The 25,758-nt window shown below is 55.0% G+C and overlaps 2 protein-coding genes and 1 long non-coding RNA gene across 4 annotated transcripts in view; 1 reads left to right on the top strand and 2 right to left on the bottom strand.

Annotated features, from left to right (window-relative positions):
• Positions 1-845: 845 nt before the first annotated feature.
• On the bottom strand, positions 846-12,522 carry Dact3 (dishevelled binding antagonist of beta catenin 3). 2 transcript variants are annotated; one of them, XM_076565555.1, is made up of 4 exons: positions 12,195-12,522; positions 4,986-5,082; positions 4,710-4,862; positions 846-3,035 (listed from the first exon to the last, which is right to left on the bottom strand). In XM_076565555.1, exons 1-4 carry the CDS (start codon positions 12,441-12,443, stop codon positions 1,705-1,707), a joined length of 1,830 nt encoding a protein of 609 aa, XP_076421670.1. In that variant the 5' UTR covers positions 12,444-12,522; the 3' UTR covers positions 846-1,704. The 2 variants fall into 2 exon arrangements, with proteins under 2 accessions (XP_076421670.1, XP_076421632.1); XM_076565517.1 differs by having other exon boundaries at positions 846-3,038; positions 12,195-12,521.
• A 195-nt stretch (positions 12,523-12,717) lies between these two features.
• Positions 12,718-20,851, top strand: LOC143272573 (uncharacterized). Its single transcript, XR_013050252.1, has 3 exons — positions 12,718-13,120; positions 13,324-15,768; positions 19,900-20,851. It is a non-coding gene; the product is annotated as an uncharacterized LOC143272573 (long non-coding RNA).
• The window catches only part of Prkd2 (protein kinase D2), a 28,184-nt gene continuing 20,589 nt past the window's right edge, over positions 18,164-25,758 (bottom strand). The window contains exons 16-19 of the mRNA XM_006991472.4: positions 24,664-24,762; positions 22,600-22,867; positions 19,047-19,132; positions 18,164-18,803 (exon numbers count right to left, since the gene is read on the bottom strand). Coding sequence (XP_006991534.1) covers positions 18,603-18,803; positions 19,047-19,132; positions 22,600-22,867; positions 24,664-24,762 — 654 coding nt within the window. The 3' untranslated portion in view covers positions 18,164-18,602. The remainder of the gene's footprint in view (positions 18,804-19,046; positions 19,133-22,599; positions 22,868-24,663; positions 24,763-25,758) is intronic.

Raw genomic sequence — 25,758 nt, 5'->3', positions numbered from 1 at the left:
GGGCTATGTTGCCCAGACTGGCCTGGAGCTCACTATGTAGCCCAGGCTGGCCTGCAGCTCAACTATGTAGCCCAGACTGGCCTAGAGCTCACTATGTAGCCTAGGCTGGCCTGCAGCTCAACTATGTAGCCCAGGCTGGCCAGGAGCTCACTATGTAGTCTAGGCTGGCCTGGAGCTCACAGAGATGTGCCCACCTCTATGTCCCCAGCATTTCCCACCATGCCTGGCTTTTACATGAGTGTTAATGATCCAAACTCAGGTCCTTATGCTTGCACAGCAGTGAACTCCCTGGCCCCTAATGTTGCTGACTTCTTAATTATTTTAGCGTGCGCGCACGACAGGTGCGCGCTTGTGCGTGTGCGTGTGCGTGAAGGATGCGCAAGCAATGCTGTGTGGAGGCCGGAGGACGACCTAGCATGTCCGTCTGTGGCTTCCACTTGCCACTGCATGCACCAGTGTGGCTGTTCTTTGAGCTGCCAGGGAGTCTCCTGTCTCCGTTAGCACGCTGGAGTCACTAAGTGGGGGCTTTCCAAGGGTCCTGAGGACCGGCATGCAGGGCCTCACACCCGCTCCGGAAGCACTTGATCCCCCGAGCCCCCGCCCCAGCCCTCTTCTTGATGACTTGCCATTTTTACGAAAACATAACGACGTCCAAATACAACTCAAAGGTCAGTCACCAAAGACACAGTCAGTGGTCACGAAGTGACGCTGCAATCCCACCTGGGACTCGCCACCTGGCTCTGCACCTTGCTGGTTCCACAGCAAGCTGAAGGTGCTCCACGGATGCCGGTCCGAAGAAAAAAGGCCACATCTCTCGTTTTAACAGGGAACAAGAATCCAGGGAATATGTAACACTGTGCATTTATTTACAAAGAGGTTAGAGAAACACACAGAATCTGGCCCCCCATGCACCGGGGAGTCACCATTGTCATAATAAATACAGTAATTTTTTTTTTAAATCAAAATAAAAAATAAAAAAACCCACTGGATTGGAACAGCTGAGGGTCACTGAGCTTCCCCCACTCCCGGTGGGGAGAGGCACGAGATTGAAACCATCTTCCTCTCTCTAACCTCCCAGTCCTCCATAATCGTCCAGGGATGGAGCAGAAAGAGCGAGTCCTTTCCAGGTGTTGGCAACTCCTACGTGACCCTCAAAGGCCCTAAGACGTGAGTGCCACTTCTTCCGGGGCACTCTGCAGGCATAACCTGAGTCAGAGTCTCTGACCCGGGGGCCCCAGGGGATATCCTAAGGGTCCAGGGACATGGAGGGGGCACTTTGTGAATGAGAAGGGAGCCCAATCTGGGCAAGGAAAAGAGGAATGAGAAAGCTCTATGAGAGAAATGGAGAGGGAGCAGACTAAGCTTTTAAACTAAAACAGGGGGAGAGGGGACCCGAACGGAATTACTGCTTTTGCATACATGGACATCCATTGTACAGATGGGGAGAGCGAGGCCCACAGAGGGACCCTTTCTGGTTCAAGGATTTGCAAAACAGCTGTACTGGGACAATCTGAGCGCCTCTCAATGGGGGGAGAGGGGCAGCCTCTCCAGGACGGCTATGGACAGCGGGCGGTGAGTGAGGAGGGTCTTTGGAAGCAGAGAAAACCGGTGGTCTTTGGAAGGTGGGTGTGGAGGGGGGTCGAGGATGAGAAGTGTGGGGGTGCAGAGGCCATGGACGTGGATCCCGAGCCCATCCCCCCCAACTCACACAGTCGTCATGACCTTCAGAGAACCGGACCTGAAACGCAGGATCTTTTTCTTCAGCGCGTGCGATGCCTTGATCTTCACGAAGACCTTGGCGGGGCCCGCGGGGGTCGCAACACCCGCCGCACCCCCGGGCCCCGATGGCGAGGCTCCGGCGGCCGCCACCAGCTGCTGAGGCCACACGAGGCCTCCGCTGCCGTCGGAGTCGCTGGAGGCAGAGCTGAAGGCGGGTGACTCGCCCTCGCTGGCGCTCGACTCGCTCTCGCCATAACCTCCGGGGCCGCACCCCGACGGCATCCGACGGCCTAGCGGCACTGGCCGCCCTACCGCCGAGCACTCGGAGTCGCTGCCCGCGCAGCCGTACAGTAGGCGGCGCGAGGGCGCGGACGGCGAGGGCGCGGGGCCGCGCGGCGCGGGCACGCGGGCGCGGGCGCGCCGGCTGTCAGGCGCGTCGATCTCCGCGGTGGAGCGCCACCGACGGCAGGCCTGGACGGTGGGTGCGGGCACGGGGCCGCGCCGGGGGCGGGGCGGCCGGGGGTCGTCGCGCTCTGCCGTGGGGTACTTGGGCGGCGGAGCGGCATGCGCGCGGCCCAGCAGGCTGGTCTCGGACTGCGAGCGCGCCGCTTTCCGCGCCCTCGGGGATCCCCGGCGCCCCGACGGCTCTGCCAGGCGGCCGCGGCGGCCCGCAGCGCGTGGCCTCTCCCTGGGCGGGGACTGCTCCACGCTGCGACCTCGCGTGAGCGGCGGGGCCCGGCGGCGCGCGGCGCGGCCCGGAAGGCCCCTGGAGGCTGCTGGCGCGCCCGGGATGTACTGAGCCTTCACCAGGCGGCCCTCAGCCGGGCTGGAGGGCGGCGACGCGGCGGCTGGAGGCGCGGGTTCGGGTGCGACCTCCGCCTCCCACGCCGTGGCCCAGGCGCGCTCCGTCGACGGCTCCCGCGCGGGTCGCGCGCCTCCGGGGGGCGGGGACGCCTCGGGCGGCCGCGGGCGCGCGCCGTTCTGGCGCCGCGCGCCCCCGTCCGCGCCCCCGGGGCTCGTCCGCGGTTGGCCCGCCCCCCGGCGGCGGCGCCTGCGCAGGAGCGCCGAGATGTAGCCGTCCAGGGGCCGGCCGGCCGCCCCGTCGGGGGAGCCGCAGGGCGCGCGTCCGCTGGGCCGTGGGCTGCGCAGGGCCACGGCGTGCAGCGGGCTGGGCGTCAGGAAGGGCCCCGCTCGCGCACGCCTCTCGGCGGAGGAGCAGGCCTCGGCGCCCGCCGCCGTCGGGTAGGGAGCTGAGAAGGAGCGAGGCACCGCGGCCCGGGGGCCCACCGACTCCGGAGCGCTGGGACTGGCGTCACCTACTGGAGAGAGGCAGAGGAAGAGAGAGGAGGGGCACTCAAAGGCCTTTCTTAGCCCTAAAACTGAAGCAGCTGAGGCAGGAGGATTGCCTCCAGTTCCGAGCCAGCCTGAGCTATGTAGCAGTTTAATAGTGTAAAATAAATAGACAGATAAACAATGGGCTTGGTGGTGCACCTCTGTGATCCATCCCCGGACTGAGGAGGTGGAGGCTACTCTCAGCTACTTAACAAGTTGGAGGCCAGCCTGAGCTACATGAGACCTTACCTCAAAACAACCGCTTCCCCCCACCCCCCCAAAAAAAACCCAAACCCAAGATGGCCACAGTGGTACAAGTTTTTAGTCTCAGCACTGGGCAGATGCACGTTGAAGGATCAGGAATTTAAGGCCGCCTTCGGCTACATAGTAAGTTAGTGGCCAGCCTGGGCCACATGAGAGCCTGCCTCAAACAAACAACAACAATAATAGTTAAGCTGAGTATGGTGGCCCCCATCTGTAATCCCAACACTGGGGAGACTGAGGCAGGAGAATTGCTGCAAGTTTGAGGCCACCCAGGGCTACATGGAGGGACCTTGTCTCATCAGATCACAATAAAATCAAGGCTTTTCACCGGGCGGTGGTGGCGCACGCCTTTAACCCCAGCACTCGGGAGGCAGAGCCAGGTGGATCTCTGTGGGTTTGAGGCTAGCCTGGTCTACAGAGCGAGATCCAGGACAGGTACCAAAGCTGCAGAGAAACCCTGCCTCAAAAAACAAAAAACAAACAAAAAGCAAGGCTTTTCTTACCTTGGATTGCCTGGATAGGGCAATCTCTCTCCCTCTCTCTCTATATATATATGGTTCATGATAAATCCCCTCAGGACCTCACCCCTTGCTCTGACCTCCCTCACACCACAGCTAACCCTGAGCATTCACATTCTTACATCTGCAGTCATATTGACCTCCTAGATGCCCGGAATTGCCATGCTCTGGCCTCACCTCAGGGCCTTGCACTTGTGACTTCTGCTTCCTGGCCTGTTCTCTAGGATATCAGCTTGGCCTGTTCCTCTCATTTCTCTAATGTCAGAGTCTCATTGAGGCCTTCCCTGTCCATATTTTCTAAAACCAATTCCCTCTTGAGGCTGGATTTGGTAGTGCATGCCTTTAATCCCATTACTGAGGAGGCTGAGGCAGGTGGATCTCTGTGAGTTTGAGGCCAGCTTGATCTACAGAGTGAGTTCCACAACAGCCAGGGAACAGAGAGAGACCCTGTCTCAAAAAAAAAAAAAAAAAAGAAAGGAAAGAAGGGAGGAAGAAAGAAAGAAAGAAGAAAGAAAGAAAGAGAGAGAGAAAGAGAGAAAGAAAGAAAGAAAAGGAAGAAAGGAAGAAAAAGAAATTTAAGGGACCCTCACTGGGCTGGAACTCACTTTGTGGACCAGGCTGGCCTTGAACTCACAGAAATCTGCCTGCCTCTGCCTCCTGAGTGCTGGGATTAAAGCATGCACCGAAATGCCTGGCAATGTAGACACTCTTAGGACCCCATTAAACAGAAGCCTAAACGGAAGTCCTGAAGAAAGAGAGATGCTAAACCACACCAAGACTGGAGGTCCCAGTCAGAACTGGGAGTCTAAAGTGGACTCCATTTTATGCTCAAAGCCATCTTCTGACTGTCACAGGGCCCCACCCCACCCACCTTACCTAGGGACTTGGGTCTCTCGCTGGCATAGATGCCCCGGGGGTCCGAGGGACCCAGGCGTCCATAGGAGCCAGATCCGGAGAAGCCACTGTCCCCACAGAAGGTAGAGGGTGGTGAATCGGGGCCTCCTGTAGAACTGGGGTCTTCATAGAAGCCTGGGTTCCAGGGAGAAGCGGAATCAATTAGGGAGCTGGTGTGGGGAAGGAAGAGGTGGGTCTGGGGGAGACAGGGAAAGACTGGGGTGTCCTAGAGAGACCCCGCCCCGCCCCCATTCTCACCTGAGCTGCGCCCACTCTCCTGGTCCAGGCCCCCAGACTCCAGACTCAGGTCTCCCAGCTGCTGACCCAGGTCCCAGATGAGCCCAGGCAGGGCCTCCTAAAGCATGGGGAGAACAGAGTGGTCAGGAGGTTCCAGAGCCGACCAGCCTGCTGTTCATGAGCTCCTGGCAGAGATCCACTTGGAAATGTCAGCTCTCTGTCCCTCGTCCCCGTGAGGAAGTCCTTCTACCTTTCAGGCTTCACGCTGTGGCCCCATCTATGTGTGCTGAGACTTCAGGACCCACCCTTGGTCCATTCTCTCTTAGCCATGCCCCACATCTATGATCACAGCTCCCTAAACCCTATTAGAATATTCCTCTTCCAGTCCCACTTCGCATCCTTGTTTTGCCTTTGTGTGTTTTGAGACAGAGTCTTCCTATGCAGCTCTGGCTGTCCTGGAACTCACTCTGTAGACCAGCCTGGCCTTGAACTCACAGAGATCCTCCTGCCTCTGCCTCTCCTCAACTCCAGTGCTGGGATTAAAGACACCACCATGCTTGTCTTTATTAATTATATTATATTATTATTATTATTATTTTGTTTTTTTGAGACAGGGTCTCTCTCTATGTATGTAGTCTTGGCTGTCCTGGAACTCACTCTGTAGACCAAGCAGACCTCAAACTCACAGAGATCCTCCTGCTTCTGCCTCCCAAGTGCTGGGATTAAATTTGTGTCCCACCAATGCCCGGATCCCTCATTATTTTTCTAAATAATTATTTATCTATGTGTGTGAGTGTCTGTGCATGTGTGTGCCCCTGTAGTTAAGAGTGGAGGTTGGAGGAGGGCCATCAAGCGTACGCTACCAGTCTTTGCCTATTCCTTTTTGGCGGAATCTCCCCCTGAACCTGGGGTTCGATCTCCAGTGACTTTCCTACCTCCCCCCTCTTCAGAGCTGCAGTTAGAGGCGTGTGCAAGACACTCTGCTCTCCATGTGGTGGTGGAATTCAAACCTCTACTCCTCATGACTGCTCAGCAAGGGCTCTTAGCCACAGAACCATCTCTCCAGCCCTTCCACCCTATTTGTTTATTTATTTGGTTTTCCGAGACAGGGTTTCTCTGTGTAGCTTTGGAGCCTGTCCTGGCACTCGCCCTGTAGACCAGGCTGGCCTCGAACTCACAGAGATCCACCTGCCTCTGCCTCCCGAGTGCTGGGATTAAAGGTGTGTGCCACCGCTGCCTGACTTCTCCGCCTTATTTTTATTTATTTATTTATTTATTTATTTATTTATTTATTTATTTATTTATTTATTTATTCGGAGCTGAGGACTGAACCCAGGGCCTTGCGCTTGCTAGGCAAGGGCTCTACCACTGAGCTAAATCCCCAACCCCATCCACCTTACTTTTTTGAGGCAAGGTCTCACCTGCTTAGGCTAGCCCGGCTCTGATGAGTCTACAATCCTCCTGACTCTGCCACCTTAGTTAGTACCAGGGATCTCAGCCTCACCGAGCCTTTTACCTGGCTCCTTATGTGGGTACTGGGGATTCAGACTCAGGTCTTCATGCCCAAGTGTCAGGAACTGAGACACCTTCCTAGCAGACCCTCCTTCTCACAGAGCCCAGGCTGGCCTCAAACTTGCCATGCAGGGGAGCATGACCTTGAACTCACGACTTTTCTGCCTGTACTTTTTGAGTCGCATGTTGCTGGTGGTGACACACTACACTTGGGCTGTATCTTTTTATGGCAGGTCTTCTTGTTGCCGGAGAGTTCAGTGCTAACGGGGCGGACACAGGGTTGCCTCCTCCTCAGTTCTGACCCTCCTTTCTTAGGTATTTCGCTCTCCCTGGCACGGACCCTTATTACCAAAAGGAAGTTCTTACAGAAGTCTCCTCTTATTGCTTCCTGCTGCAGACTGGCTACCTCATACAAAACACATGCGGCATGGCCAGGCAGCAGTGGCCGCGTGCCTTTAATCCCAGCTCTAGGGCCAGCCAGGTCCACAGAGCTAGTCCTAGGACACACAAGGCTGCACAAAGAAACCCTGTCTCAAAACCCCCCAAAAGGGAAGAAAGACGAAAGAAAGAAAAGAAAAGGAAAACATGCCGCACAATTCACAGGCCTCATTGCTCCCCGTCCCTCTGAAGAACCACACACCCTTTGTCCCTCCTGGAAGTCCTCTGCAGGTCTAGCCTTACTGGTGGCTACTGCACAGTGATCAGAGACCAAGACCCCCAGGACTGGGGTGGGGGATGGAGCTGAGTTGGATGAGTGATTGCCTAGCCAGGGAAACTCTGGGCTTTGTCCCTAGTCTGGGGTGGTGGCACAGACCTTTGTCCTTGCACTGATTGGAGGCAGGAGGGTAAGGAGTTCACAGCCATCCTTGGCTGCCTGGTGAGTCTGAGGGCAGCCTGGGCAACAAGACCCTGTCTCTACAATTTAAAAAGAAAAAAACTCCAGAATTTTATCTTATTTGGAAGGCACCGAGGCAGGGCCAGGGAATGCCTCACTGGGGACCAAGTGAGACCAGAGGTAGCGGCTGCCAGGGGCAGACGGTTGACCCTCAGACAAAAGCGGCTTGTCTGGCCGCTGGCGGGAGGGCGGGACCAGCATCCAGCCCTGCCTATTTAGGGCAGAAAGACTGGCCTGGCTCTGGGCAGCAGCCACAGACACCCCCCACCCCCCACCCCGCCCTTGACTCCTCCAGGCCTGCCCTCCTCTCCCTGAACAGAAGCCCCCATGTGGCCCTGTCTGTGTCCACAAAAGCCTCCGGCTGGCTGGAGGCTCCTACTCTGGGTATGTGCACATGCCCATGGCCCAGCCAGTTCACTGTAAGCAAAACCTAAAAGAGAAGTCCATGACACAGTATGGGAAAGTGTCTGGGAAAGACAGCAACAACAACAACACAAACCCCAGGCCGCCATCATCAGTGGCCTGTGCCATGTTCCAAGTGGACCCGACCGGGCGGCAGCCTGGCCCTGGTTACCACCAGGAGCATGAGCTCTGTGCTTCTGCCCCCACGCCTTCCTAATGCCCAGTATTTGCTAATGTGATCCCCCATCCCCCACCTTTCTAAAACAGTTCCTTTACCATTCTGCATCCTGTCACTCTGCTCTTCCTCCCGCCTCCTGACTTTAAAATATTTATCAGAGTGTCACTTGTTTAACGATCATGTCTCTCACTAGGAAGTGATTTCTCACCAGGGCAGAGATTTCTGACTGTTTTGTTCACAGTGCCACTCTTCTCCCTCGGGCTCAGCACTTAGAAAATTTCCAGTGAAGGAACGAATGCCTGCCTATGCTCACAGTGGAATACTATACAGCTGTGAAGATGGACAAAGACAGATTTTTTTTTTTCCTGTGGAGCTGTCATGAAAACACAGTGCTGAGCAGAAAAGGAATGTGCAAGGGAGAGAGGAAATCAGATTCACAGTCACAGGGACACATTCAGAGAAATGTGTCCTGGGACTTCATCATGATGGGGGCATTGTGTGCAATGACATTAGGCAGCGATCCTTTTTGGGTTTGGAGACAGTCTCAGGTAGCCCAGGCTGACCTTGCATTCCCTACGTAGCCAAGGATAACTTTGAGTGCCCAATCTTCCTGTCTTCACCTCCCAGTGCTCTCAAGGGCTCTTATGAGAGGTATGCACCACCACGCAAGTGACGACACAATCTTATGGGGCCACCTTTCCATATGCACGCCACTGCTGATGGGTGTTGGCAAGGGGATTAAGCCTGACGGAACCTGGAGGGTCTGTAAAAACCAAAGTTACTGAGCCCCAGCTTGAGAGCTTCTGGATACACCTGGATTGGAACCCCAAAATTTGCATGTCTAGCAATTTCCACACCTTGTGTCTACTCTGGTTGGTCACATTCTGAAGATCCTGAGCAATGCCTTAGGACCTCACCCAAGGAACTGGAATTTTATAAAACAGCAGAACCTTTGAGGCAGGGCAGGGGTGGGGTTTGAGATAATTCAGTGCTCTGGGGGGCAGAGAGAGCCAGGAGTATACAAAGTTCAAAGCCTGTCTGGGAATCATAGAGAAATCCAGTCTCAGAAAGAGGGCTAGGGCTAGACAAGGTAGCAGAGGCAGGTGGATCCCTGTGAGTTCTGGACCAACCAGAGTCACATAGTGAGACCTTGTCTCAAAATCCGAACCAAACCAAAAATAAACTAAAAACAAACCAAAAAGAGGGTGGGGACATGGCTCAGTGGTAGAGCCCCTGCCTAGAATCCCCCAGTGAGGGCCTGGGGGTGTGGCTCAGTGGTAGAGCCCCTGCCTAGAATCCCCCAGTGAGGGGCTGGGGTGTGGCTCACTGGTAGAGCCCCTGCCTAGAATCCCCCAGTGAGGGGCTGGAGTGTGGCTCAGTGGTAGAGCCCCTGCCTAGAATCCCCCAATGAGGGGCTGGGGTGTCCCTCAGGAGTACAGCACTTGCCTAGCCTGTACCTAACCCTTAATTCCAGTCCCTGTACTGGTAAATAAAAAAGCAAAGCTTTGCCGGGTGCTCTCCATTGCTTTCCTGATATATAAACTGTCAGGATGCACTGAAGCCAAGGTCAGATGATAGTGGCCTTCTGAACACACGAAATCAGAGAGATGAGGGGCACTGTACAGGCTGATGAAATACTGAAGTTATGACTTGGTACCCAGTGGCCAAGGTTCAAACTCAAGATTCAAATCTCTTCCACTGCCCAGCTAGCTGTGAGACCTTAGGTGGGTGTCTTCACCTCTCTGGGCTTCACTGTCCTCATCTGAAACATGGGCATCATACAACCAGGTCTTTCATAAGCTCGCTGGAAGAGCTAAAGTGAATGAAAAGAGAAGTTCTTTTTCAGCACTTCATAAATGCTAGCCTACATCATCACAAAAAAGCTCAGGGTATCTCTCAAGGAATAATTTCAAGTACTGCGTGTATAATTTAAAATATGTTAAATAATGGATTGGGTGGGGGGAGATTATTCCACAACTCTTATTTCAGCTTTTCCACTAGAGGGAAGAGTCAAGAATTGGGGGAACAGACAGCCCGAGTTCCTTCATCTTTAAGTGGCCTGATGTCTTTTTTTTTTTTTTTTTTTTTTTTTTTTTGGTTTTTCGAGACAGGGTTTCTCTGTGTAGCTTTGCGCCTTTCCTGGAACTCGCTTTGGAGACCAGGCTGGCCTTGAACTCACAGAGATCCGCCTGCCTCTGCCTCCCGAGTGCTGGGATTAAAGGCGTGCGCCACCACCGCCCGGCTTGCCTGATGTCTTGAGAGACTCCTTTGCCCCAACTTCCCCGTATCTTTCTTCCTCTCCTTACATTCCAGTCCTTTGATCTGTGTTAAGAAGTCCTTCTGCAAGTCTAACTCAAGTTCTCCTTGCTGGATGGGATCTTTTTCCTCCCTAGGAGCAAACAGGACCCGTCCATACACAATCTCCAGGCTTCTTTTCTGAAATGTCTCTATTCTTTATTTGGCATGGCCACGACATGTCTAGCAGAGTCACCAAGTCTAACTTCGGTTTTTCTTGCTTCAAAGGGAGTGTGTTTCTGAGAGATGGATGGAGATGAACCCCTGATAAGACAGGGCTTCTGGGATCAGAGGTGTCCCCATTCCCTCTTCAGAAAGACCCAGGAACCCTCGACACCAGATATATTTATATTTAGCTCCTCCACCAGCCAGCCTCCTGCCCCAGTCCGCCACCGCCTCCTCTTTGAGGCTGGGTCGAGCCTTGGCTGCTGACAGTGGGGAAGGGGTGGAGGGGTGGAGGGTGAGGGGACAGTCCTCTCTTCCATCACCACCTCGTGCCAGCAGGGAGGCGCGGGGCAGGAAAGCAAACAGACACATAGAAGGTGAGGGGCAGAGTGAGGAGCGAGAGAGGCCAAGCCACTCCTGGTAAGCTGTGGTGCTTTCTCCCTCCCTCTCCTAGTGGGATGGTGGGGTCTGGCAAAGCCCAGGCAGCTTGGGGCGGGGGGGAGCGGCTGAAGCTCCCCCCCACCCCACCCCGTCTGTAACTTTGGGAGAGGGGGCGGGGCCTCCCACAGCTGTTTCTGCTTCGAGAAGAATGTAAGGTCCCACTCCCTGCGCGGTCAGGCCGGTGGGGGTGGGGCTGGGCGTCTGGCCTCGGCCCCTCTCCCCACTTCCCATGCGGGGAGGGGGCAGCCGAGGTCAGCGACAGCCAGAGCCCCCTCCCCACCCCCACAGCCTCGGCTCAGGTTTCCCTAAGCGGGAAGCTCTGACCACACACATGTACACACACACGGAGGCTTAGGGGACCTGGATGGGCCAGGGGCGAGGGCTGGGGGAAGGGAAGAGAGATGGAGCCGGTGGGGGAGAAAAACACTGAGAGTCTAGGGCCGGACCACGGCCCCATCCCTGAGACACCCTGGTTTTGGATGCTAAGCAGGTCTGGGAAGACCGTAGAGACAGGGACAGGGTTAAGAAAAGGAAACAGTCAGAGATGCTGTGGCATGGGAAGGTGGGAGGGACCCCGGAAAGGGTCTCCAGACTCCAGGGGTGATACAGGGAGGGAGAGAAAGCTGGGGCCTTTTCGATCTGAAAGTCATCGTTAGACCGCCCCGAAGAGTCAGATACCGGCCCCCCACCCCGCCCCAGCCACTTTCACCTGGCCTCCCCTTAGGTTACTGAAGCGCGGGACCAAGCAGAAGAGAGAAGTGTCATCGGGTTGATCAAAATGCCCCCGGGGGTCCTCAGGGGCTGTGAGCTTCTTCTCGGCAGTGGGTCCCTTCCTCCAGAGGCCCGAAGATTCCCCTTCCCCCACCCCGCCCCCTCCAGGGATCTCCAAGCACCCCCCCGGGGACTTAAGGAAAGATGGAGCCTGGGTAGCGGGGCCCAGAGGGAGGTTATGTTTGAATGCCGGCTGTGTGACCTTGGGTGAGTCTCTTCCTGTCTCTAAGCCTCAGTTTCTTTCTCTGTAAAATGGGGACTCTCAACCCCTCATGAAATGGGAAGACTGTAAGAAGCCGAGTGCTCCGTTTGACATACACTAGGCGTCTAGAATGCTTAACAGGGTCCATGCGGAGGGTCCAGTGGAGGCCGTGCATCCCTCTCCATCAGCTCGATTTGGGGGTGGGGGAGGTCTCCAGTCTTATCGCTCGTCCTTTTCCCGTGCTTGCTCCCCCACCCCAGGACCGGTGTCCTGAGCATACCACCGAGATGGACAGACAGACACACGGATAGGGAGGTGGGGGAGGGAGGGATGCACGGATGGATGCACGGACAGGAGGAGACCCCTCACCAGCTGCTCCTCCAGCGCCGCCGCGGCCCTGCGCGCCGCTGCCGCATCCTCGTCCTCCTCGGCGTCCTCCTCGTCCTCGGCCTCGGCGCCCCCCATCCCGGGCTGGGCCAGCCGCAGCGCCTGCTGCACGCGGTACTCCTGCCTCTCTCGGAGCCAATGCAACTCGCAGAGCCCGGCCAGGCTGCCTTCCAGCCATCCCCGCAGCCGACCCCGCTCCGGGCTCACCGGGAACGAGAAGGCCCGGATCATGGCTGCGGCCCCCCGCCCCAGCCCGGCCGGGCCCCACGGCCGCCCCTCTCCGCCGGTCCCACCTCCCCGCCCCAGCAGCCCGCCCGCCCGCTGGCCGGGCTGTCACCGTCTCATCTGCATAGGCGCCCGCCCATTGGGCCGCCCACCCGCGCCTCATCTGCATGACCACGCCCCCGGCCGCGCAACAACTGCCGTCTATTGGTTGCTGCCCTCGCTGACGCGAGCGCTCCGCCCCGCCCCGCCCCGCCCCCACGACGCATGCTCGCCACTACCTACGGGAATCGGACTCGCCACGCCCCCTTCGTGCGCGGACTAAGGCGCTGTGGCCACGCCCTTAACGTCACAATCAAACAAGCCCGCCCTTGCTCCAATTCCATTGGTGTCAGCCGCTCGGATTCGGGGGCTGGTCCCGCCCTCTTGCGGGCGAGCTCTGGCTGCTATTGGACTGTCCGGGGTACAGGGGAAGGGTAGTCTATAAATAGAGATTGGGTCCACGTGACAGCCCCGCCACGGCTCCCGCCGCCCATCCCGAACTTCCAGCTTCTGAGTCTGCGCAGAAGGAGAATCATCAGCCGGGATGGGATCCGGATCACGCCTCCTCTCCCAGGAAGCTTTCCCAGAAGTAAAATCAAGTGGACATCTTACGATACGATGATGCTTTTAAGCAAAACGGCTCTGTGAGTCCATCACAGGGGAGGCTAAGGGAGAAGGAGAATGGAGGGTTCGAGGCCAGCCTGAGCTACAGAGTGAATTTGAAATTAGTCCGATTACACAGCGGGTTTCTAGCTCATTAAAACAACACGCTCCTGGAATTACAAGACCCTGGGTGAAATAGTCTATGATTTGACCAGAAAAGAATCTGAGGTCTTTTGTCTCCCAGGTGCTGTGCGGCTGTGAGTTCCACCAGTCTGAGATGGCAGGGGCTTTTGTTCCCGGTTCTAAAAGGCTTTGTTCTCAGTCTTCTGAGACGCTCTGTTCTCTACGTTCTGTGGTCCTGAGCCTGAGCCTCTCCGCTTCGCAAGGCTCCCCTCGCCGGGCTAGCGCCCCCCCAGGCGGCCAGCCTGTGTCACTACACCCAGTGTGTCAACCCATTTCTCAGACGGACCTTGGACTTCTTAAAAGGTAGCGATGGTGGCGCACGCCATAATCCCAGCACTCGGAAGGCAGAGACAGGCAGATCTCTGTGAGTTCGAAGCTAGCTTGGTCTATAGAGTTCCAGGACAGCCAGGGCTACGCGGAGAAACCCTGTCTCAAAAACCAAAAGCAAAACTCAGATCTGTGAGGGAGGCTAAGGCAGGAGAATCACCGTGAGTTCGAGGCCAGTCTGGGCTAACAATGAGAGCCTGTCAGAAAAAGAAAAAAGTGGTGTGAAACCTTCCATCTTTTATGATCTCCCCTGCTGTAAGCGACCAGGATATGATGAGTCTCGGCACCGCCACTTTAAGGCTGAGTAGCGTCAGGAAACGTATGTAGTCTCTCTGTGTCTCCTTTTCTTCATCTGCGTCCCCGAGGGTTATTCTGAACGTTAAAAGACATTATTAGGTTTTGTTTTGCGTTTTGAGAGTCTCACTCTATAGCCCTGCTGGCCTGGAACTCACTGTGTAGACCAGGCTGGCCTTGAACTTAGAAAGACCAGCCTGTCTCAGTCCTCTCTCTCACACACACCCCCGAAGTGCTTACATTAAAGGTGTGGGCCACCACACATGGCCCTGTTTATTAACTCTTTTGGAGCAATGGCTTCTACTACTCATAAAGAAGTGAGTCCTGAGCGTAGTGGTCTGTGCCTATAATCCCAGCACTGGGGCTGAAGAGATGACCCAGAGGGTCAAGAGTGCTCCCCCATCTTCCAGAACACCAAGTTCAGTTCCAGACACACAGGGAAAAGGAGGCTCACAACCCCCTATAACTCCAGCATCCGTGGACCTGGTGCCCTCTTCTGGTCACCTCAGGAAACTGCACTCTAGTGGAAGACACATGCATACACATAATTTAATTAGATCTTATGTAAGATAAGACACCATACATGAATAAAATTAGACCTTAAAAAATATTTTGCCAGGCAGTGGTGGTGCAAGCCTTTAATCCTAGCTCTCGGCAGGTGGATCTCTGTGAGTTTAAGGTCAGCCTGGTCTACAGAGTGAGTTCCAGAACAGCCAGAGAGCTACACAGAGAAACCTTGTCTCAAAAACAAACATACAAAAAATTCTCATGGTTCCAAATGTGGTGGCTCAGGCCTTTAACCCCAGAGTTCTAAATGATGAGGCAGGAAGAGCTGCAGGTCCAGGCTAGCCTGGGCTACCTAGCAAGGCCAAACAAAACAAAGACAGAGCATGAGGCTCAGCGGTAGAGGATTCGTCTAGAATCCACCAGTGAGGGGCTGGGGGGGGGGCGTGGTTCCAAATAGAGCACCTGCCTAGAATGTGCCACGTCTTGGTTTCAATCCCCAGCACTACAACAGTAATGAATAATAAATTAATAATCCTCTTCAGATGAATCCTCAGGTCACTCTTAGCTATGGAGGGTTGAAGTCAGGGTGACCAAGCAACTGGAGAGCTGGGCAGGGGTCCAAAGTTGAACAGGACAGCATGATGGCACACACCTTTAATTCCAACCCTGGAGAGGCAGAGGCAGGTGGAGAGCTGTGAGTTCAAGGCCTGCCTGGTCTAGGTAGTGAGTTCCAGGACGGCCAAGACAATGTATGTAGAAAGACCAAGTCTCAAAAAAAAATGGGGGAGGGGATGATGCGGGACACATGATCCCTTCAGGTCTTTTCCTTTCCCCACGGCCCTCAAGGCCAAGATGAAGCTTAGGTGTTCCCCTAGACCCACCCACGCTCCCGGACTTCTTCAGGTGGCCCTACTTCTTGGGCTCCCCAACCCTGCCGGCCCCTCCCCTGCCCACTCGGGACCAGCACTACCCCAGGACTGGTCTAGGTCTCCACGCCATGGTAGCAGGGCCTGAGGTGTCCTGGCCGCCCCTGCGTATCCACCCTGCATCACTCAGCGCAGTGACAGAAACGGACAAGAGTGAAGGATCGCCTGTCGCGTGTCAAAGAAGTCATTGCAATAGAAAAGAAACCACGAAGGCTGGGAAGACAGTTCCGTGGATAAAGTGCGAGCCGTGGAAACGTGAGGAGTTGGGTTCAGGTTCCCAGGAACCATGGGAAAGGCCAAATGTCACGCTTCCACGCTTGCCATTCCAGTACTGCGGAGTGGACACAGGAGGATTACTGAAGCTTGATGGCCAGCCAGTCTGGCACTTGAGGTTCAGCAAGAGACCTTGTCTCAAAAAGCTAAGTGGCTGCTGGCAAGATGGCTCTTAGTGGGTAAGAGAACTCGCCGCTGAGCCTGAGCTCTGTTCCTGGTGCCCACATGGGGGAAGGAGGGAACTGGTCTCTACAGGCATGCTATGGCACACACACACACACACACACCGGCCCAAATTAAAATATAATCAAAATAAGATCAGGGTGATAGAGGAACCCATATGACACAGACTCTCTACACACACACACACATGCACACACACACACACATACACACACATGCACACACACACGCACAGGCACACACACACACATGCACACACACACATACATACACGCACACACACATACACACACATGCACAGGCACACACATATACACACCACACACACATGCACATACACGCACATGTACACATACACACACACATGCACACACATGCACACACACGCGCGCGCGCACACACACACACACACACACACACACACACACACACACACTGCACTAGCTGGCACTCAGTGGTGCAATGCTTGCCTGGTATTTGTAAAGGCTTGGGCTCCACCTCCAGAACCTCAAATGGAAGGAAAGGAAGGAGGGAAGTTTTTGACAGTATCATGGTGCAAACATGGTTTTTAAAAAATGCCTGGAGGGGTTGTCCAGTGGTTAAAGAGCTTGCTGCGTAAGCATGGGACTGGTGTTTGGGTCCTCAGAACCCATGTAAATGCCGGATGCACATGGCAGCCTGCCCCTAACCGCAGCACCTTGGAAAGCAAGGACGGAGGACTCCTGGAGCAAGCTGGCTAGGTAGACTAGCCTAACAGGGAGCGCTGGACTCAGGCATCCCGCCTACAGGGGCTGGAGAGTCGGCTCGGTGGTAAAGGAAGGGGCCGCCAGCACATGTGTGGGGGTCAATGGACTGCTTGGGGAGTCAGTTTTCTCCTTGCAACCCTCGTGTGGGTTCTGGGGTAGGACCTCGGCCTCCTGTGGGTTCTGGGGTGGGACCTCGGCCTCGTGTGGGTTCTGGGGTGGGACCTCGGCCTCGTGTGGGTTCTGGGGTGGGACCTCGGCCTCGTGTGGGTTCTGGGGTGGGACCTCGGCCTCGTGTGGGTTCTGGGGTGGGACCTCGGCCTCGTGTGGGTTCTGGGGTGGGACCTCGGCCTCGTGTGGGTTCTGGGGTGGGACCCCGGCCTCGTGTGGGTTCTGGGGTAGGACCTCGGCCTCGTGTGGGTTCTGGGATGATAGGACCTCGGCCTCGTGTGGGTTCTGGGGTAGGACCCCGGCCTCGTGTGGGTTCTGGGGTGGGACCCCGGCCTCGTGTGGGTTCTGGGGTAGGACCTCGGCCTCGTGTGGGTTCTGGGGTGGGACCTCGGCCTCGTGTGGGTTCTGGGGTGGGACCTCGGCCTCGTGTGGGTTCTGGGGTGGGACCTCGGCCTCGTGTGGGTTCTGGGGTGGGACCTCGGCCTCGTGTGGGTTCTGAGATAGGACCTCGGCCTCGTGTGGGTTCTGGGGTAGGACCTCGGCCTCGTGGTGGGTTCTGGGGTAGGACCTCGGCCTCGTGTGGGTTCTGGGGTAGGACCTCGGCCTCGTGTGGGTTCTGGGATAGGACCTCGGCCTCGTGTGGTTTCTGGGATAGGACCCCGGCCGTCAGGCTTGGTGGCCTCCACCACTGTGTGAGCCACCTCACCTTTCTGTTTTGTATTAAAAAAAAGGTTCACCGGTGGCAGTAGCGCACGCCTTTAATCCCAGCACCTGGGAGGCAGAGGCAGGCGGATCTCTGTGAAGCCTGGTCTACAGAGCAAGATCCAGGACCTGACTTGCTTTCCTAGGTGCCAGGTGGTGGGACAGCGGCCTCGGCACATACTAGACAACTGTCCTTCAGCTGAGGCAAGCCCCCAGGCTCTCCCTGGTGGGTCCTGGGCAAGGGCTCCATCGGCTGCCCCTTCAGTGCACTTCCAGTTTAAGATAGGTGTCTCAGTCCTGAGAACTGCACCCACTCACGGTGCTTCTTCCTCCTCCTCCCTCTCCCCCTCCTCTGGAGGCTGAGTCTCACTATGTAGCCCAGGCTGGCCTTGCACTCAGACCTCTGCGCTGGGATTTAAAGCAGGCAGCATGTCTGGCACAGTTGCTTGTGAGCCGCCATTCCCAGCTCTGTACCTGCACTCTTCCTTCTCCAGGCTACACCCTTTCCCCCTTTCTGGCACATGTGATATCCCTCTCTTATATACTACTCTAGGGAGTCCTCCTCCCGAAACTATCCCCCTCCTGCCCCCCTCCCATCTCTCACCCACCTCCCAAACACTGGAATTACAGGCAGGAGCCACCACAGGAAAAGGCTTTTTTGAGACTTGAGTCGTGCTCTGTAGTCCTGGCTTTGAACTCAAAGCAATCCTCCTTCCTCAGCCCTCCAAGTGCTGGGATTACAGACACGCATCACCACAGCCAGTGGGAGCCTCGGTTTTTCTTAAAAAGTACATTTATTTATTGTGTGTGTTTGTGTGGGCACTTGTGGTGGTCAGAGGACAACCGGCAGGAGTCCATTCTCTCCTTCAAACAGGTGGGTCCCAGGAATCAAACTCAAGTTGTCAGGCTTGGTGGCAAGCACCTTTACCCACAGGCTCATCCCTCCAGCCTTGGCGCCTCCTTTACATACAGTCGTTCTGGTGGGCAACGGCCTAGGGCAGTGGCATCAGAGACTAAGACCATGGCCCCGGAAGAGCCTATTTCAATGTCTGGAAAGACAGAAAGCTCTAGTGACTGACGCCCCTTTCTCCAGTCCCCCTGCATATCGCCCCATTCAGTCTATGCAGGAAGCCGCTTCCCTTCCCCTAGAATAGTTCGCTTCAGGGATGGTGCGCAGGATTCCAAAGGAAGCAACCCAGGGGGAAATGCTGGCCTCAGAGGATGCTGATGCGCTCAGCCAGCCCCTGCATCTCATGGTCCTGCGGCAGCCGGGCGCAGCCCAGGTCCCCTTCTGCAGATGTGTCAAGGCGCTCGGTCACAAACTGATCCCAGCGCGCGTCGTCACTCTCATGCGTGATATATCGCTCGCCCATCTTTCCCTCCAGCTCTCGGAGGTCAAGCCATGTCTGGTACTCCTGGGCCGGGAAGAACTGGGTTAGCTCGGGTACCACAGGCCGGGCAGAGAACTGCAATCTTAGCAACAGCGTAGATTCCGCTGGGACCAATGATGGTAAAGCACCGCAAACCTGCTCAGCCAATAGCGGCGTGGCCCCAGCCCCAACCACAGCCCAGCAATAGGCTGGTCAATCGCGTCCCCCCTCACCCAGCCAATTAAAGACCTAGCTCTGCCGCTCCCTCCAGCCCCCTCGGTACGTCACCTGTAACCAGGGGTGGCTGAGAGACTTGTCCACGCTGTAGCGCTTGCGCATCTTCACCTGCAACAGGTTGTTGATGAGGTCGATGGCTGTGGGGGAAGGAGACAGATGAAGCTCCACGGGTGGCTCCTTCCAGCAGGGCACCCCACCCTGCCTGCCTCAAAGGCATCTCTCCAGCACTGGCCCAGGTGACCAAACACTTAGCCCTGCTGTTCTCATTAAATTACCAATCTTACTACTCATGGTGGCCCCACTCCAGCACTTGGGAGACGGAAGCTGGAGGATCAGGAGTTCGAAACCAGTGTGGGCTACACCTGGCAATTGCTGAGATTATAAATCTATGCCAGCATGACCAGCTTACATTTTTAAAATTATTTTATTTTGGGGCTGGTTGTCGTGGTCCACGTCTTTAATCCCAGCACTTGGGAGGCAGAAGGAGAGGCAGATAGGTCTCTGTGAGTTCAAGGACAGCCTGGGATACAGAGTGATACACTGTATCAAAAACCAAAGGAAACCAAACTTATTTTTATTTACATGTATCAAAAACCAAACCAAACAAAATTTTTATTTTATTTTTATTTATATGTATGTATGTATCTGTATATGTGAATGAAGGTACCCTCTTAGGCCAGAAGAGAGAATTGGAATCCCCTGGAGCAGGAGTTACAGGCTGTTTGTGAGCCACCTGCCATGGATGCTGGGACCCACCCAGGTCCTCGGCAGGAGGTACAAGCAGTCTTAACTGCTGAGGCATCTGTCCAGCCCTTCTAGCTCCAGGTTTTTTTTCCCCCTTAAATTTTAAAATAAATCCTTATTTTATTATTTTTGTTTTGTTATGTATGTGTGTTCTGTCTAGATGTATGCCTGCATGCCAGAAGAGGACATCAGATACCATTATAGACCACCATGTGGTTGCTGGGACTTGAACTCAGGACCTCTGGAAGAGCAGCCAGTGCTCTTAACCTCTGAGCCATCTCTCCAGCCCCCTAGCTCCAGTTTTTATGAGTGTACTTTTTGAGGTGAAAACATTTATTCCCCATGGAATCCTGACATCACTGGGATCAGCAGGGAGCGAACAGTAACGTGCCATATTGACAAAAGGAAAATGAAAACAAAGGTCTGCCTCACACAGAAGCCACCATGGCCCTCAGAAGGCCCCGTGACAGAAGCTCCGGCCTTTGTGAAAAGGAAGATCACCGAGTGTCAGGTGTTTAAGCCAGGGCCCCACTGAGCCTCTGTCATTGACAGAGCATCTTGAAGGACAAGGCTTCTCTGTGCGGGTCCATGTAAGCCTAGGGGCGATATCTGCAGGGATTCCATGGATACCAAACTCCACAGATGCTCAAGTCCTTTATATAAAACGGCAGAGGTTTGCATACAGCCTCTGCATAGTCTCGCTGCTTGCTTAGAACCATCTCTAGATAACTTAGAATGGTGTTCTTGTTACATTGCTATGGAGGGAACCTAGCACTTCATGGGTCCTGGGCAAGAGAACTACCACGGACCTGGCCCCACCCCCAGCCTCTCAGGATGGTTTCTAGGCAGGTGCTCTACCACTGAGCCACACCCCAGCCCCTCACTGGAGGATTCTAGGCAGGGGCTCTACCACTGAGCCACACCCCCAGCCCCTCACTGGGGGACTCTAGGCAGGGGTTCTACCACTGAGCCACACCCCCAGCCCCTCACTGGGGGATTCTAGGCAGGGGCTCTACCACTGAGCCACACCCCCAGCCCCTCACTGGGGGATTCTAGGCAGGGGCTCTACCACTGAACCACACCCTCAGCCCCTCACTAGGGGATTCTAGGCAGGGGCTCTACCACTGAGCCACACCCTCAGCCCCTCACTAGGGGATTCTAGGCAGGGGCTCTACCACTGAGCCACACCCCCAGACCCTCACTGAAGGATTCTAGGCAGGGGCTCTACCACTGCCCTATACTCTGACATAGATTTCTTTTACTAATACAATGGATTGTTCTGTAAATAGCTGTTGCATTGTGTTGCTAGGAACAATGGAGACAAAGCTTTCCCAGGCTCTTCTAGCATCAGCCTGTAATCCTAGCATTTGGGAAGTGAAGGCAGGAGAATGGAGAGTACAAAGTTCTCTTCTGCTACATAGTCCAAAGCCAGCTAAACCAAACCAAACAAGCCCACCCATGGCTCTCATCCTCTCAAATGTCCTATCCCACACCTGACCCCAAAGCCACACCCCTAGACTGGGTTGCCTCATCATTGGACACATTTCCACTCTTCAGGCTCATCTCTGCTCCATTCACAGAGTCCGGCTCCAGCCTCTCTCTAGAAAGGCTCTACCCACGTGCAGGCCACTCTGGCTTCCTCTGGTCCTATTCCTCTCAGGGTGCTACATGGACAAGCTGCACCCCATCCTCAAGGCCCCAGATGTCTGTCTCAGGAGTTCCAAACCACATATCACGGTTAAAGCTTGAGTCTCAGCCAGGCCTGATGGCTCTCAGGGCCTTTCATCCCAGCATTGAACTCTTTGTTGCCTAACTGAGCTACAGAATGAGTTCCAGGCCAGCCTGGGCAGTTTAGTAGACCCTGTGGTTAAAACGCAACGAAAGAGCTGGGGGTATGGCTTAGTCATAGAGCACTTACCATGCATGAAGCTCTGGGCTCAATCCCTACTGTTGCAAAAGAAAAAGAACACATCTGATAGCGCTGGAGAGGCGGCTCAGTGGTGAAGAGCACTTTCTCTTCTTGCAGAGGATCTGGGTTTGGTTCCCGGCACCCACATGGTGGCTCACAACCACCATCCATAGTAGCTCCATTTGTAGGGGATCTGATGGCCTCTTCTGACCTCCTCTCTGTCCCCAGGCACACATGCATACATGCAGGCAAAACACTCATACGCATAAAATAAACAAAAGAGACAGACAGACAGACCTGGAGCAGGAGGGATGGCTCAGCGGTTAAGAGCACTGGCCGCTCTTCCAAATGATCTAGGTTAGGTTCCCTGCTCACAACCACCTGTACCTCTAGTTCTAGGGGATCTGACACCCACATCTGGCCTTCAGGAGCAGTGGGAATGCACATGATGCACACATATACACATGCAGGCAAAATATCCATGCACATGAAATAAAATAACGAGAGAGAGAGAGAGAGAGAGAGAGAGAGAGAGAGAGAGAGAGAGGAGAGAGAGAGAGAAGAAAAGAAAGTTCCCTGAGTCTCCCCAGTACCCTGATTCTGTACTTGTCCTGGAGTCTCAAGCCACCGTGACCTCCCCTTGGTACCAGGGTCTACCCACAAGGCACCTGCCCCTCCAGGGTTCACTCTCATAGCTCCACCCACTCGCACAGCCCCGCCTCTTTGACCAGCCCCCTCTTATGGCCCCACCCACGTTTGGCCCGGGCCCACCCCCACCGCTTTGTAGTTCCGCCCACCCAGGCCCAGCTTCCCCCACATCTCTGACAGCCTCACTCTGCTGCTCTCCCACACCCACTGAGCCCCCCTCGTCCCCATGCTTACAGCCCATGAAGTCTGGGGCCTGTCTCCTTCCCCACCTCCCTGTTTCCTAGTCTGTCCACCGAGGCTCACCTCCAGATGAGATCTGGCTCCAGGGGCTGGCTGGGTACATAAAAGCTGCGTTCTGGATCTGGTCATTGATGTCCTCGTCCTCATTGAAGGGGAATGTGCCACTGAGGCTGACGTACATGATCACGCCCACGGACCACATGTCCAAGGAGCGGTTGTAACCCTGGTTCAGCAGCACCTCGGGGGCCAGGTAGGCGGGTGTGCCCACCACCGAGCGCCGGAAGGACTTCTCACCAATGATGCGAGCAAAGCCGAAGTCACACAGCTTCACCTGCGAAGGCGACCGGGCGAAGGCGGTGAGGGATGATGACGTCACCTTCCCCACTGTGCGTCCACACCACCGCCACCTCGGTATGCCGAACAACACTGAATGCTGGTTCAAATCTAGGATTTGCCACTCGCTAGCTGAGCGATGGCACGTCACATGACGTCCCCTCTCTGTGCCTCAGTTTCCACATCTCAAACACAAGGAAGAACATAACAGCACCTGCCTCAAAGCGCGAGCATGAGGATGGCGTGAGATCATCCGAGTGTAGCTCTCTGAACTGTGCCCAGTATGAAGAAATTTCTATAAAGCGCTCCCTAAAGCCCTCTGTCTGCCTCCTAGAATGGGTTGCAGCCTCCGACTGACCCTTTGTTGGTGGTTCCTACTGGATAGGTGGGTGTATGGACTGGAAGAGGGAACAGAGGCAACGTTCTAGAAGCCGTGTCCAGTTGGAATGGGCACATGCTTTCTAACAAGGGCTCTGATGCCTCCATACTGGGAATGGGTTAACTTCTAGGACTTTCTGGGGAACCAGGCATGCAGAATCTGCTCCTGCTGGTGGTAATCTCAGCTACTGGGGAAGCAGAGCTAGGAGGATTACAAGTTCAAGGCTAGCCTGGACTACAGACTGAGTTCACAGCTAGCCCGAAAAACTCAACTTATTTACTTTTTAATGCAGAACAAACATAGATTAAGAAAAAGAGCTGGAGAGATGGCTCAGCGGTTAAGAGCACTGACTGCTCTTCCAGAGGACCCAGGTTCAATTCCCAGCACCCACATGGTGGCTCACAACTGTCTGTAATTCCAGCTCCAAGGGACCCAACACCCATGGCAAAATACCAACACACATAAAATAAAACTAAGTAAATTAGAAAAAAAAAAAAAAGCCAGGCAGTGGTGGTCCATGCCTTTAATCCCAGCATTCGGGAGGCCGACAGGAGATCTCTGTGAATTCAAGGCCAGTCTGGTCTACAGAGTGAGTTCCAGGACAGCCAGGGCTACACACAGAGAAACCCTGTCTTGAAAAACAATAGATAGATAGATAGATAGATAGATAGATAGATAAGATAGATAGGAAAAAGAAGTTCTGAGCATGAGAGGGCTTTCAAGGAAAATACTGAGACCTTATCTTAAATAAAAAATTAAAAGGGATTGGATTCACTTAATGGTAGAGCCCCTGCCTAAAACCTCCCAGTGAGGGGCTGGGGGTGTGGCTCAGTGGTAGAGCCCCTGCCTAGAATCCCCCAGTGAGGGGCTGGGATGTGGCTCAGTGGTAGAGCCCCTGCCTAGAGTCCCCCAGTGAGGGGCTGGGGTGTGGCTCAGTGGTAGAGCCTCTGCCTAGAATCCCCCAGTGAGGGGTTGGGGTGTGGCTCAGTGGCAGAGCACAGGCCTAGCATGAGCAGCGCCCTAGGTTCCATCCCTAGAAGGTGAGCGAGGTGAATGGGATGTAAGGGAAGTGAGGTGGCCACTTTCTCTACTGTGTCAGTGAAGGAAAGGGATGCATGCATTTTTTGTACCTCTTGTCTTTTTCTCTGTGTTGTAGCTAGACCATGGACCATGAAGGCCAGCAGCACCACCAAACTGGCTTAGACATAACAGCAGGGAAGAGGGTACCCAGCGCCATGTGGGTCCCTTTGCAGGCCCAGAATACACAGGCGAGATGCAATGGGGGTGAGCTAGAGCCCCTGCCTTAGGAGGCCATGTCACCTAGGGTCTGGAGCTCACCGGCATCTAGACTGTCAGTCACTGCCCACCCCCTTGCTGTCAGGGCTTGCCGCCGTCTAGGAGGGGACACAACGGACCTGAGGAAACGGATCGGCGGATGCCAGCAGCACATTCTCCGGCTTCAAGTCACAGTGGACGATGTTCTTGAAGTGCAGGTGTCTCAAGGCCACCAGGATCTGAGGAGAGGAGGCAGGGCCAGTGAGCCAGGAAGGAGAGAACCAGCCCCGATGTCCACACCCCTGAGCCCGACCCAGGCCTTCCCCTGCACCCCTAAGGATGCTACCTGGGTGAGGGCGCCTCTCAGGAAGGAATCCCAGAAACGGTAGAACCATTTACCCTCCAGAGTTAAGAGCCTGATGGAGAACTCTAGAAAGGCCGGGCTGCAGTGGGGAGCGTGGGAAGACCCAGCCTAGAATCCTAACGAGCTATGAACACAGCAAGGGCTCCCAAGACACAGGGTGCAATTGAATACATTTTGAGGCCTGATGTGGTGGTGCGTGCTTTTAACCCCAGCACTCGGGAGGCAGAGGCGGATGGATGTCTGGGAGTTCGAGGCCAGCCTGGGCTACAGAGTGAGTTCCAGGGCAGCTAAGGCTGCACAGTAAGACCCTGTCTCAAAAACAAAACAAAACAACAAACAACAGCAAACCTTGTTTTGGTTGGCAAGATGGCTCAGCAGGAGCTTGCGACTAAGCCAGATGACCTGAGTTCAATCCCTGGACCCCACGTGTTGGAGGAGAGAAGCGACCTCTGCAAGTTGTCCTCTCACCCACACATGTGTACTATGACATGTGTCCTCCCCCGCCTCACATGTGTGCATGCATGCATGCGCTCTCTCTGACATGCACACACACACACACACACACACACACACACACACACACACTAAATTTAATTTTTAGATTTTTGTTTTGTTTTTAGTTTTAGAGACAGGGTTTCTCTGTGTAACAAACAGTCCTGGCTGTCCTGGATCTCACTCTGTAGACCAGGCTCGCCTCGAACTCACAGAGATCCACCTGCTTCTGCCTCCCAAGTGCTGGGATTAACGGCGTGCGCCACCACTGCCTAACCTCTTGTTCTATTTTTAAGACAGGGTCTTATATATCCCTGGCTAGCCCCAGACTCACTATGTAGCCAAAGCTAGCCTTGAACTGATGGATCTTTATACCTCT

The sequence above is a fragment of the Peromyscus maniculatus genome, chromosome 1 (assembly GCF_049852395.1).
Source record: "Peromyscus maniculatus bairdii isolate BWxNUB_F1_BW_parent chromosome 1, HU_Pman_BW_mat_3.1, whole genome shotgun sequence".
NCBI classification, from domain to species: domain Eukaryota; kingdom Metazoa; phylum Chordata; class Mammalia; order Rodentia; family Cricetidae; genus Peromyscus; species Peromyscus maniculatus.
This window is presented reverse-complemented; position numbering and strand designations above follow the sequence as displayed.

Excerpts from the sequence above, each read along its gene's own strand:
- Dact3 (XM_076565517.1), bottom strand. The coding sequence starts at position 12,443 with ATGATCCGGGCCTTCTCGTTCCCGGTGAGCCCGGAGCGGGGTCGGCTG. Across the intron at positions 4,863-4,985 it reads GGAGAGTGGGCGCAGCTCAG|GCTTCTATGAAGACCCCAGT; the intron begins GTGAGAATGGGG and ends CCTGGAACCCAG. Across the intron at positions 3,039-4,709 it reads CGAGAGACCCAAGTCCCTAG|TAGGTGACGCCAGTCCCAGC; the intron begins GTAAGGTGGGTG and ends GCCTCTCTCCAG.